This window comes from Symphodus melops (genome assembly GCF_947650265.1).
Source record: "Symphodus melops genome assembly, chromosome: 9".
Lineage (NCBI taxonomy): Eukaryota > Metazoa > Chordata > Actinopteri > Labriformes > Labridae > Symphodus > Symphodus melops.
Genome location: NC_136699.1, coordinates 20367968 through 20382113, shown reverse-complemented (window position 1 = coordinate 20382113; position 14146 = coordinate 20367968). Strand labels below are relative to the sequence as shown.

The 14146-nt window shown below is 40.3% G+C and overlaps 1 protein-coding gene across 1 annotated transcript in view; it reads right to left on the bottom strand.

Moving 5' to 3' along the window:
- Positions 1-7139, bottom strand: part of gpc3 (glypican 3) — a 102634-nt gene extending 95495 nt beyond the window's left edge. Inside the window, exon 1 of the mRNA XM_079352390.1 lies at positions 6609-7139. Within this exon, the coding sequence (XP_079208516.1) occupies positions 6609-6765 (157 nt within the window). The 5' untranslated portion in view covers positions 6766-7139. The remainder of the gene's footprint in view (positions 1-6608) is intronic.
- Between the last annotated feature and the right edge of the window lie 7007 nt (positions 7140-14146).

The window sequence follows — 14146 nt, the reverse complement described above, 5'->3', positions numbered from 1 at the left end:
TTTATGTTTTTAGAAGGCAAAAAACACCATCATTTAGGTTGAAGTTATCTCGATTTTGCATCACAACACTTTGAAGAGGAAGAAGAAGAATAAAGTCTGACATTTCTTCAGGCAAGCTTTGAGTTTCTACTGTGCTCCCTAGTCAGCCCTCTAAAAACCCCTCACCATACATCAAACAGATAAACACGACACACTCGACTTTAACGTTAAAACAAAAAGAGGAGTTCCCTCTCCTCAGTGTTTCCCGTTCTCTCTATCTCATGTGGCTGCCGAAAGCCTCCGTGGAAGTTGCAGTATTGTTGTGCCAAGCTGCACTGAGGAGTTGTCCGCAGGATCTGCTGCCTGAGAGACGTCAGCGACAAGGGCCTGATTGATGCTGTGGTAAACAAATGTCAGGGGAGTCTGCCAGCTTCAGCTGCCACCGCTCAGGGTGCCGAGGATAAAGAGACGGAAGAGCTGAGAGATTAATTTGGAGATTTGGAGAGAGGAATTGGATGGTGTACACACACACACACACACACACACACACACACACACACAGAAACATATACTGTATATATCTCAGAACAGTGTTGAGAACAGGTGTCTCAAAAGACAGGAAAAGAATTGTGTTTCTTGAAATAAAAGGTGAAAAGTGAATTGTTTAAACAACAATGGAAACAGCAGACATGGAGGAAAGTTAACCCAGCAGGAGATGCAACAGAATGACAGTATTGATAATTAGTCAGTACAGAGCAGTCACGTGGACAACAATGTTTTTCTCCCAGCCTGAGTCCCATCACACTTTAAGGTGTAGGGTCTGTGAGTGAAACAGGCAATAAAACTGTTGCATAGCACCCTTTCTATGCATACTGACAGGCTTAATATCTTAAATCAATACCGACAAAAGAACCCTGACAGATAAGATCAAGTTAATTTCAGACTGCAAGAGTAGAATTATTAAGCTGTCAATAGCACTGTGGGTGAGGTGACTGCGACTGGTGCAAAGAGGCGACGAGGATTTAGCAATTATCTCCCGCAAAACAGACAGTTTCATCGGCATGTTTGGCGTTTTGTAGATGATAAATGTTTTTCATTACAGAAGTTCCACAGCAGTAAGGAACAGGGGAAGAATTCTGCATGAAAACGATCCTCTGCGGAGTCTCACAAATAATAAAATCACACCTTCTAAATAAAGCCTTCTCTGACTGACAGATCACTTGGATATAAGCTTCCTGATTCTCCTCTTCTCTTAAGGCTCATCCCTCCCTCCCCCTCTCGTCATCCCTGCGCAGTTTTGTTCGGAGCTTTTATCACTCCACCTACCAGGTACATGTTAATAGCTAACGGGCACTGGGAACAGTTTTCTATCAGTCTCTTATTGGTTAATTAGTCGATTTTTGTGTCCTGATGGCCAATTCTCTCTCACAAAATGAAGAAAGACAAGGTGTAGTGCCAGGAGCAATTTAGATGTAAATTTCCCTAACATGCATTCTTGGTCCAAGGTGAAGCCTTTTAAATTATTACCTACATTCAATCAATGCTCTGAAACGACGGGCCAGGCAATTCAACATGCAGAACAACTGCTGTTTTCATGAGCCTCAAGGTTCTTTGAATGCCTTTTTTAAAAACACATTGATCGCCCTTCAGTTCGCCGCAGCCTTATCTGACAGTCCTTAGCCGCCTCTCTCGACAAGAAAGTTTCTGCTGAAATGCCAAGGGTGAAGCTCCAGCAGGGGCTCAAACAGTCATGTGTGCACGCTGACGGCAGGAGTCCGTCCATTCACTTCTTTAACAAGCTTGGGGACATAAGAGGCGGGGGAACTGGGACAGACACAAATACACTATATGTCTCTTAGAGTCCCAGCACCAATTAGAAAGCTATCACTATGCAAGTTTAATGATGGGGACCATGGGGAAAAAACAAGTCGTGTTAAGATATAGAATATGTTAAAAGCTGTTCATTATGAGCATAAATTATGCATCAAGTACCAGTGTTGAGAAGAAGCATGTGGGACTCCTTGGCTTCCTCTCCGGGGCAAAATAATCCAGAGACACTTTGTAGAGACAATAAATGAAACGAGGATTTACAACAAAGGAATAATAATACTATTAGCTGGTGGGGATTACAATTGTTTTAAGTATTTTTAGTGCTTAGCTCACTGCTCTACTTCAAGTTGTTTGATGAAGCAATAAATTGAAAGCTGGAAGCGTGAATGTGAAAGAGTCTGATTTTTGATTTTACACAAAACAATGAGGCAGCAAACATACGAGACAAGCTTTTCAAAAGAGAACACAAGACAAATCAGTTCTTCTTCAACACAGCGACACAAAGAGCACCGGCTTCAGATCAGATCAGGTCATGTCTAATGTCATTGAAACAGCAGAACATTTGTTTTTGTTGTTCACTGTGTCATGATAAACAATTGCAAAATGACCTGAACTTGAAGATAATCACTGAGAAGTCCATCTCTCTGAAACCTTCTCTGGTTTTACACGAGGACATCAAACAATGAGAGACGACGGCTGCTTCATCCCAGAGACAAAAACAAATGAAATACCACTCGTCTTCAGCAGGATGGTTTAAATACATTGAAAATCCAATATACACTTTCATTGAGATGAATCTGATAGAACCAAATCTTACAGAATAGAATCTGATAGAAAAAAATTGAATCTGACAGAACAGAATCTTACAGAATAGAATCTGATAGAATTGAAAAACAAATCTGACAGAACAGAATCTTATAGCATAGTAAAGAAGATAATCTGGTAGAATAGAAGCTGATAAAATATAATCTGGTAGGATATAAGAGAATCTGATCAAGAGAATAAAATCAGTTAGAACAGAATCTAATAGAATTTAACAAAATCTGGTCAAATAGAAGAAAATAGAATCTGATAGAATAGAATGGTACAGAATCGGAAAGAATACAATCGATAGAATAGAATAATTCTTTATTTTTGTTATTGTATTTGCCTTTGGCTCTCCAGATACATAACACAGCCTAAAACATTCAGGCAGATGCTCCCCTTATGAATCAGAAGCTGTTGTCAGAGATCCACCACATCCTCTGCTCAAACCGCTTTAGACACTGATGGAGCTGCTTCACACTTGTCCTGCGGTAAGTACTCTGTGCAGCTCATGTGTCTCCTGCACATATGTAGTGACCTGACACGCAGTCTCCATTTTCCGCTCACACACAACCATCCTCAGCTGCAGACACAACAAACACTGGTGTGATAATACCGCACTGTTAGGATTTGTTTGTTTTTTCATATCTGTGCTGGAATCTTGTTTCTCGCTCTCACTTCTTTTGAATCACGCTGGTGGAACGAAAACCTAAGCTCTTATATTTTGGTGTTATGCCCCCTGGCAACACATGCAGCATTATTAGAATTCTACTCTGCCTTCCTATGAACATCTCTCATCAGCCACCTCCTCCATACACTATCACCATACTAACACAGGCAACGCCATCAGTCACACACTCAGAAAGTGATTCTTCCCTCTGTGAAATCACAGCAAGCCATCCTTAACTTTTAATTTCATCAATCTTTAATTTTCCAAGAACTCACATTGGGCTGCATGATTAGCTTTCTGTTTCACATTTTCACTTCTCAAATTCTAGGCAAGCACAAAGTTCAAAACAATTACAGAACCTGTGACGGAAAACATTCAACTTATTCTGCATTTAATTAAAGACAAGGATGTATTATGAATGAGTTAAGACCAAAAAATATGCTACCAAAAATATGCTAAATATATGAGAAGTGACTGCATATTTCATGCTTCTGGACAGTGTAAGAATAAAAAAAGGTCGGCTCATTAAGACAAATGTAGGAGAGCCAGGGTTTATGGAAATCCAACACAAAGCACAAGCTTTGCCTTTGAGTCTGTTGGATATAGACACACAGGAGACATGACTGGAAAGTTGAATACTTATCACTTTAGCAAAAGAATGAATGTTTTCAGCCTAGAGTTGACAATAGGTTTTACTGAGGAATGAAATGAGACTTCACACATTTTGATCAACAACAAAATAATTAACGGGTCATCCCACATTGCCACTAGGTTATCAACGCCCCATGAAAGTGCCTTTTATCTGAAAGTATACATACAATACAAAATATATAAATACACAATGTGTTTGGATACGTTGATCTGCACTGAGGCATCGATAAAGGGAAATGTACTATAGAGGGCAAAAATCAGTTACAGCGATGAATGTGAATACCATGACGTAATGTTTGGTAATTTCAGCATGAGAAACAATAAATCAATATTAGTGTATTTCAATGGAGAAAACTGTTATCTAGCACCCCTTGTGCATTCACCAAAGAAACTGCTAAATAATAAACAGAATATGGGAAAGCAGAAAATACAATCTTGTTGGGTTACTCTGCATCACCTAATGTTTGGATTGTCAGACTGTCCTCAACTTTTGCTTGTTTCCTTGTGAATTATTAATTATATGTATGTAAAAATAAATAAATAATAAATCGAAGGGTAAACATCGCTCTGGTTCAGTCACAACAACAAAACTGGTCAAATATTTTCTAACAGATTGGGGTTGGAGCCACTTCATTATTCCTTTCAACCACATTTAAAAGGTTAGCTTCTCCTCTCTCCCACCTTTATTTAAATGTAAGGGGCAATGTGAAGGGGCTTCACTTCAGAGGTGCATCCAAGGTCATTTGATGTCCTCAGTACAGGCCTTGCTTGATCAGCTGAAGTGATTTTGATTTAAAAGAATACATTCTGCAAGACTAAAAATCTGTTATTTTCTCTGGCAGTTCTGTCTGTTGAAGCCATGTCAGTCCTGACACCATGTCCCATTATATCTTACTGCTGTGCTCAAATTTTAGATCCCTCTGGGACTGTGAGGATTTCAGAACAAGGTTCCAAGCATTAAATTGAAAAAATAAATCTTTTTATTGACAGTCAGGCTTGCTTTTGACGGTCATGAAGAAGAATCAGTATTCGTTTGGTCAGATCCATAACCAGCTAAACACAGCTTAAAGAGAATTCATGAAATCACAACATCATCATGATTAAACACTGTAAAGGAGTTTTTACATTGTGAACGATTTATAACACCACTGCTTCAATATAAATGTGGTGCCTTATCATCAGTCACTTTGGAGCTCACCTGATAAAACTTCATTCAACAACAAGGGCATCATAGAAATGTGTAAACTAAACTCCCTCCAAGCTGGCCACAACGAGTTATCCTTTGGTTGACAGGTGAAAAGATTTGTCTTAAATAGCTGAACACCCCGTTTGCTGGGTGTCCAACTCAGTCCCTGGGGAAGGTGCAGAGACAGCTGGGCTGCCTTGCCTTAACATTTACAGAGGCTGCATATTTCTTCCCGGTTAGGCTGACAGATAAAATGCTAGATTGAGTAGTTGGAGCGTGTGTGATTAAAGATGGATGCATGGGGATATGTAGGGCTCAACGGTTAGAGCTGCATGCACCCACAGATGGGAGACTAAAATAGGGTTGAGGGAGCATGACAAAATATTCTTCAAAGTGCATTGCAGATAGTTCCTGCTGTTCGATTCGTAGCATGTTGAGATCGGTCACAGTCTTTCATGTTTTCAGAATATTTAGGATCATTTGGTAAACCCCTTTGAGGTAGTAAGGCGTGTAATAATTATAGGATAAGAATGGAGATAAAAGTTAACCTGTAGTACCGTTGACATGGCACTACAAAAAACAATGAACATTTACAGCTGGCTGTAATTAAGCCACACAAAAGGGATCTCCATTTACATACTCAATCAGAATGCATGCAACAGGCTCCAGCAGTAAACCAATGCAAGGCTCTTTAAACATGGTGGCTTTTCCGACTTGTTCCTTTTTCCCCACTCAGATCCTGAACGACTTCCCCATGAGCTCAGTGTTTCTTTTGCTCTTATTTAAAGTTAAGCTCTCCAGATGTGATCTTAACTCATCCAAGGAGGAAGAGGAGGTGACATTTGAGCTCCAGGGAACAATAATTATCCAGTCTGTATAATTGCACATTTGTTTTCAAGGTAGTCACAATTCACATCACACCACTCATCTATATTCTGTGACAATGTGGTGGAGCAAAAGCTGCTAAAAGAGCCTGAGTAAGATCATTAATCAGCTCTCTTAAAGGAAGAGTGCTGATCTTTCTCTTTGTGTGCAGTCCATCATCAACCTGCACCCCCATCCCAACCAATCACCATCCATCCCAACTTAGCAGAATATGCAAACCCTCATAAAACATCTGCAAAATGTGTTCACATCTACTTCGAATTTCTTAAAGGCTTCAGGATATATTTCTTGCCCCCGTAGATAGTAGTGATTTAACACTACAGTTCTGTCTTATTGAGCACAAACTTCACTTTCAATGGGATATTTAATTCGCCCAGCAGACTTTCACAGAGTAGGTTGGTAAATGTTCAGCCGGAGCCACGGTGCTAGAGATGGGTTGTAATGGTGGTGTCCTCTGACACTGAACTGAAGATTAATGCTTACCGTCAGGGATGAAATAAAAACTGTATTTTAGACTTTTCAGAGGCGAGGACAATCTGGTGTTGCATTCATGGTCATAAAAAGCGAGGCAACGTGTACAAGATTTAAGTTGAAGACATTTACCTGACACCGGATTTTCGGGCACGAACTTGGATCCCGGATGCAGAGAGTGAAACACCGTGCGCACCTCCTGGCAGTTTGGAACTTGCCCGCCGAGCAGAGGGAACAGTTTGAGGAAAGCGCATAGAAAAAGCGCACTGTGGACTGGTAGACCACGCATGGCAGGAGAGCAGTACTTTCCCCTTACGGTCAGAATAAAGCTGAGATTTACTCTACTTCAACACAGTAAAAGTTACAGAACGATCCCTTGCTTGCGCTGGTGAGGTGAGGCTGCCGCTCCAGGTGCACTTCGGATCAGCATCCTTTCGCTTTTTCTTGTCAACAACGACCCTCGCGCCTGTATATCTACTCTGTTAAGCGTCTTGGTGAAGCTTCTCCGATGCTGATAACTTCTGAGTTCCTCGTCACTTGCGGCACTGACTCTCAGCTCGCTGCACAGATGACCGAATCACAGATGTGTATGCGCGCTCACTCTAAAGCGCGTGTCACGGCATGAACCTGCTCGTGTGAAGACCTCCTCGTAATAGTAGTGATGTTAGCTGATACATTGGCCCTATGCGGCTGCAGGAGCAGAGTAAAAAGGGGGGGGGGGGGATTCATGCGATGCACGAGCTGTTGACGTATTAGATGAATGGCACTGTGCGTTATGGGATGCAATTAAGGCACAGTACCTGTACAATTCACACCACACAGGTGCATAATGTGGTCAGGAGATGCACATATATTACGATGACAATGACACAGAGGTAGGGTAGGATTTGAAAAATTCGCTTTATTGTTATTTAATAACAGAGTGCAGAAAGCAATTGGAACGATTACAAATATATACCAAGCCTCGGTTGCTTATTTTTCTACATCACCTTTAAACAATACAGACGTAAATCAACTTAAGGCGCTGGCGTTTTGACTGAAAACTGATTAATCCTCAGTTTAACTTATCTTATTTCTGTAGTTCCAAAGAGCCAATAACATTTGAAATGGTGCCACCTAGTGTTCACAAAGTATTTCACACACCAGAGAGATCACTTGTAATTCAACTCATCCTCTTTGCATATAAAAACGAGCTCACATGGAAATATTAGAACATCTATAAAAACAATGGCCATCACTGTGTTTCACATCAAATTTGTAAAACCTACCAAATGTGTAGCTGCTTACAATATCTGGCGGCTTGCAGATGGATACTGTGCAATTTCTTTCATTTTGTCAAGTATTGAAATTGTGAAGTCATCCACCTGAAAACAGCGAGACAAAGGGCATAGTCGAAAGAATTTGATGTTAAGATGCCCTAACATGAGTACAACAGTGGGGAAAACAACAGCTGCGCTGCTGCTCTCTTGTGCCTGCGGTGAATATGAGTTTAAGTCTTTCAAGTGTTCATCAAAGCTGGGAACAACAGAAAGGAAAGATCTCTTCTTTTGGCTGAGTGTATGATACACAGAGAGCTTTGCATGGATTTGCACAGCAGAAACTGGCAGAAGCTGAGAGCAAACCAGCAAAGCTCTCTGTGAACCCATCAGTTTCACCTTCAGGTGTAAACAGGCAGAAGGTGGGAAGGTGACCAACAATACCTGAAGTGCACAAACTGCAGTAGGTCCGTATGTACTACCTGCACTGTGAGCACTTTGGAACTGCTATGTCATCAAGACACTCCGCTTGAAACACACAAATGCACTGAAGATGTGTCTTGTAAATGCTATTCTTCAACTTCAGGTAATATAACTAACTATTCAAGTGTTGAAAGTCTCACCTGCAGAAGGAAACTATAAAGGTGTTCAAAAAGTCACATGTGGCATTTCATTAAAGTGATGAAGCAGCTTTCAGGTCTAAAATGATACCCCGAAAAAGAAAAGGCACACCAGCCAGAAGGAGCAACTAGGGCAGTAGATTCTGAATGATTTCACTAACTACACTAGATGCACCTTAGCTGGAGAACCAGAAGAGGACGGGGAGGCTGGGTAGGGGGATGCACTGGATTACTTCTAAATCCCCGCCAAAAGGTCACTTCCTGTCTGGACTGTCTGAAATGAAAGACATCAACAGAGAAAACTGAATGCAAACATTTAGATCTTAAAGATTTACTTTTAAATATTATAAGCAGATCAAAGGGGATGTATTTGAAATAAACCAAACATTGCGCCTACTTATCTTCAGGTGTGAAAAAGATGGAGATAAATTTGAACAGCAGATTATCAAAACCTCAGCGATGATCAGTGTTAAATTGAGACTTGTTAGAGCCTAAAATGTAACAACTACTACGACCAAAATGTTGTGGAAAAAAAAAAGTCACAAAAAGTTATTACCTTTTGGGGTCAGCATTCAGTCACATTATCGACCAGGTATTAGATTTTGGGGTTTGTTACCTTTTTTTGTAGAACATTTCGGATCGTTGTCAATGTCTCTTTTCATTACGAGGAAGGAAGGAAGGGAGGACACAATGTATTAAGTTTAATTGGCCTTCCTTTCCATTTTATCTAAACACTTGAGTGCAGCCTCTGTTGATTCATTTGCTATTTCAAAGGCTCTTGCCTGTTTATCTCTTATGGCGTGTTTGTGGGCTGTGGGAAATTTAAAAGCAGGTTGATTGGCTGTCGCTGCATGGCAGAGGGCCTACACGAGGCGAGAGAAAAACTTACAGGCACTACCTTAAGAAATGCAAAAAAAAATGTATCTTATATAAGCTATTACACTGTCTTCCCATAAGTCATTTAGAGAACTTTTTGAGACTCCAAAAGAAGGTTTTTACACAGCGTTTATACATGGGCTGGGGGAGATTTTCGTGTGCAGCTCTGACAAAGTGGCGCCAACAGCGTCCTGCGACGTGATGATGAACATGTCAACTGATGTCAATTAAATAAAGCATCTTAATGGAATCGCATCCGCTTTTATGTCGTTACGCAATGTTTACAAACGGCACTAACTGGTGAGCAGTAGGTGGATGGATTTGTCACTCTTTGAGGATTATGAAAAAAGAGCCAGACGCGTTAATAGGCTCCACTTAACAAAGGCGCGTACACATATAAACTTTATGAAATTCACGATAGGGTGGCTTCCTATAATGAAACGTTTGCATGATTAATTCTTTATAAATTGGTATGCTATACATGCATATTAATACAAAAGACTATCCAACACGCACACTGTTTCCCATTAACGTATCAGCAGCTCTACGAGGCAAAATGACCTGAACTGTAAGAGTTTTACATTTGGCTATAACTTTAAAAAGAAAAAGAGAAACACTTCTTACGCGCTTTGCAGACCACGTGCGTCACACCGTAGAGGAGAAGCTGCAGAGCGTCTCCCTTTGGCTTGCGTTGTGGTTAGTTCAACTGAATGAGTGCGAGACATCATGCAGTAAACTCAAAAATCGCTACGTACCTTCGTCCGCAGATGTTGTGTCCTCTGCGGTCCTCCTTGCCACCCTTTTTTTCCTCAAACAAAAAGTTCTGTCATGCATGAAATTGTGAGAGCATCTTTTTTTTTGTTGTTCTTCTCTTTGTGGGGGTGGGGAGTGGATCGAGTGCAGACGGCGCAGTCTTGGCGGATATCGTCCTTAAATATCCTCTACCAAACACTCTGTTCCTCGGCTCTTTGCATCAAATGTGATGCATTCAAGTTAAAAACAGAAAAAAAACTTTTTCAGTAAACAGACTTTGCAGCGTGGGGTCGTGGGTTGTTGTATGGAGCCTTCTCGCGCAACCATTCAGGGCTTTGCTGGTCAAAGAAACCCAGGAGGCTTGTGACCTTTAACCCCTGTAAACCCTGCCCCCACACTAGTCTTGTGCGCTGTCCGCAGAGGCTCGTCTCTCTCTTTCTCTCTCTCTCTCTCTCTCTCTCCCCCCCCCCTCCAACCAACCTGTTTTAAGTGTAGACAATGTGACTTAGTAACTTAGTTTTTTTATGATTCTGAGGGACCCGATCCTTTCCAGAGCAGGCGCTTCCTCCACTGTGGGAACGGACGCCAGCATTGCCTTACGTGCCTTATTCCCTAAGTGAACTTTTACCCACTTTCCCATACTGCATTTTTTTTCTTCTCTCATATAGGCTGTGATTGGTGGAGTTTTAGGTAAAGAACATTTCAACTGCCCATTTTGACGGTATTGTTCACCCAGCATGTTTGATCTCAAGAAGCCTGCCAGTGCTCGAGCAGGAGGAGGAGGAGGAGGGTAATATTATGGCCACCAACATCTTGAGTTTGTATTCAAAACACCAGTGTTAGTACATAACTGGAGAATCACTTTGTATTTTGTATGCAACTGTTACTTTGACAGAAGAAAAAGATGAGTCTGGTGTAATCTCTTTTTTCATACATTTGCAGGACTAATAACTGATCTCAACATAGACAATAGAGCGGCAGCCTATTGGACAGGCCTCTGGTTGGATACCTCCTGGCAGGCAGGAATGTGCTCCAGTGTTTTGAACTGGGCTGACATGACTGCTTTACTCATTACTGGGAGGAGGGGCTATTTTTAGCTTTATTCATTCACACTACCAGATAGATAAGTTTGACAAGATGAAAGCTGTTATTGACTTACTGTCCCTTACTGATAAAGCTACATTATGGCATATTCCACAGTTTGCAATATTATATTAAATGTAAAAATCTTGGTTATAAATTGTTTGTCTGCAAAAAGAACATTTGACTGATAGGCTGTGTCACATAATATTGAACCTAAGTGAGTACTAACTGCAGAGTAATATGGACCATAAACATGTAAGAAATGTTCATTTTATCTTGATTTATGACTTCAGCCTGTAAAAAGTCCATCAGAACCTTCAATAGGCCAAGGTGACATGAACTGATTTGTAACAAACTGCTCTCAAAGGTCAAGAATGGCTTTCACTCCTTAGCTATGCTGAAATATTTTACATAATTTATTCGGGTTGTTAGCTTTAAAATTGAAGAAAACCAACTAGCTTAAGTTCAAGTTTTATAAAGGGCTCTAAAAGTTGAATTTCCGTAAAATAAATGTTAACTTCTGATCAATTCGTCCGGTCATCAAACGGCCTTAGATTAACCAAGGGAGTCACTTCATTATGTTAAAGGCAAACTACGATTAAATTGTTCTGTAGCGTTTACTGTCATCCATTTTCTTTACTCCTTTTTTTCCTGTTCTGGGTTGTGGAGGGCTAGAGCCGATCACACGTGTCATTGGGTGAGAGGCACGGTACAACCTGGACTGTTCGCCTGTCAATCACATCTAGAGACAGACAACCAGCCACATTCACACCTACGAGTTACCAATGAAGTAGCCAGAGAGAACTCACACAGGGAGGACATGTCCATACAGACACAGGGATTTGAACCAGGAACTTCCTATATGTGAAGCCACAGCGCTAACCATGAACAAGAACACATGAAACCAAATAATCAGGTGTCAGGAAGTTGTCAGTGCACATATCTGTTAAAGTAACACACAAATCCATTTCCATAAAGTTTTTATTTTCATGAATGCTTTCACACCTTTATCCTTTATAAAGTTATGTACATATAATTCGCTCCCCAGGTAAATAAGAAAAATATCCAGAAATGAAAAGGGAAGGGGAAAAAAAAAAAAGGCAACAAAGTAAAAAAAAAAAAAAAAGTAAAGCACAACCAAGATTGAAACAGGAAATTCTAAATCATAAAATATATCATGTCAATCTCAAGGAATTATTTTTCAATGTCTATAAAACATTACCAGTGATTTATATAGTTATAATTAGAGGTAGGGTTATAGGAACATGAAATGCTTTGTTTGTACAACTCATTCAAGGTGCCAATTGTTGCCAACAGTGCCCTCTGATGGGACAGCTGTGTACAGCATGTCCTTCCCAGAGTGCAGCTCATGGCTCCACACTCAAAATTGGAGAAAGTTTGAATGCACATATAGATTCCCGGTTGCAAACGACTCTGGATCATTGATGTTAGCATGTGTTACACAACAGTCCAGTAATCTAGCGTACTATTACAAAAAGTTTGCAATTTATGCAACTTTTGTTTTACGGCAAGCAGTCAGTTTGTTTGTGGTCAGAGAGTTATAATGACTGCTCTGTATGTTGGTTAAGTCCAACCCATTAACATGTTGGGGTTTTTTAAATTGTGTTACACTAAAAGCTATCACCAAAGTTTGAAATGCTGAATACACATTCTCAAGCAAACGTTCTTTCCAAAAGGGATGGTATGACAGTGTACTGTGTGCAGGACTTCAGTCTACTTCAGCATGTTGGAACACATTTGCAGCAGATTTTCTCAAATCATTTTATGGATCCATAAAGGCCTGATGCTACCTTGTGACTACCTGGAGCCGAAAACAAGATAGTGATTTCTCTACAAGCCAATGAACGGCTGCTGAAGAGCGACTCTTGATGTAGTCAGTAGATCTCTCATAAAAGAAGCGGATCACATTGAAGCAGAATGCAGAGGATAATAAACCAATGTCACACACTGCACGTGGATCGGAGAAATTAACGGTTAATGTATGTGCAACTTGAAATGTACATTTTACCCTTTTAATAGTGACTTTGGTTTAAAAGCAAATTAAGAAGTCTGGAAACTTACATAATCATTACGATCTATTTAATGTATTTAAATAAGGCAACGTTTATTACCAGGTACCACACTGCAATTCATTATGAATTAACCTTTGTGTGGCACCACCAAAGGAAATAGTTCATTTTAAAAATCGAGCTTTCCATTGTGAAAACGAGGTTGCAGTCCCTGTTGGAGTTTGAACTTATTTATCAAGTTCATGCGTGCATAAAAAAGAATCACTGCTATGTGTTTGAAATGGTCAAATATCTTGCTGATGAAGGGAAAGGGAAGAGAACACAGCAAACTCAAATCCCATGAGGTATATACTAGAAGACTGTGCGTACAGACAAAATATTCTTTGAAATCCCTAATGAGCCATTTTAGTGACAGTAAGGCATTATTTCAACAAACATCTTCACAAATGTAACTGATCAGTGATGCATGTGTGAAACTCTAATTCAGTGTTCGTCATCCAGAACAAAGTCGTTTCTTGTTTGAACAGTGCTTGGCAGTTATTATGTGAGACGGTGAACTTTGTTACATGACAGACGGTGTTGCAGTGTATTCTATTAAAAAACGATGCATTATATTTTAATCAGAAAATAACTTGACATATCGCTCTCTTGTGTTATTTGAACTTTAAATAACTGTGATGAATGGGAGTCATTGTTGACACATGGTTCAGGTGATCAGGATGGTAAGAGCAAATTAAAATGTCCCTACCTAAAGCCTGCAATCCTCAAATCAAGTGTCACAACAGATGTGTGTCAGGCGTCTGACGGTAAAAATACAATGAGAAAATGTATTCCTCGTAGAAGTCAGTGTAAAGACTCTTTGAAATGTGAACTTTGTTAAAGAACACGCTGTGCTCTCATTTGGATTTCACAGTGTAACATAATTAGGATGCATCCTTGTTGGCAACACCTCCATGTAACCTGCTTTCAGGTGGTTTGCAGTGCTTCAGTTGGAAATGAGAAATGCCTTAGAAAGCATCAATGAAGTCGTTTAAAACCTAAAGAACTAGTTG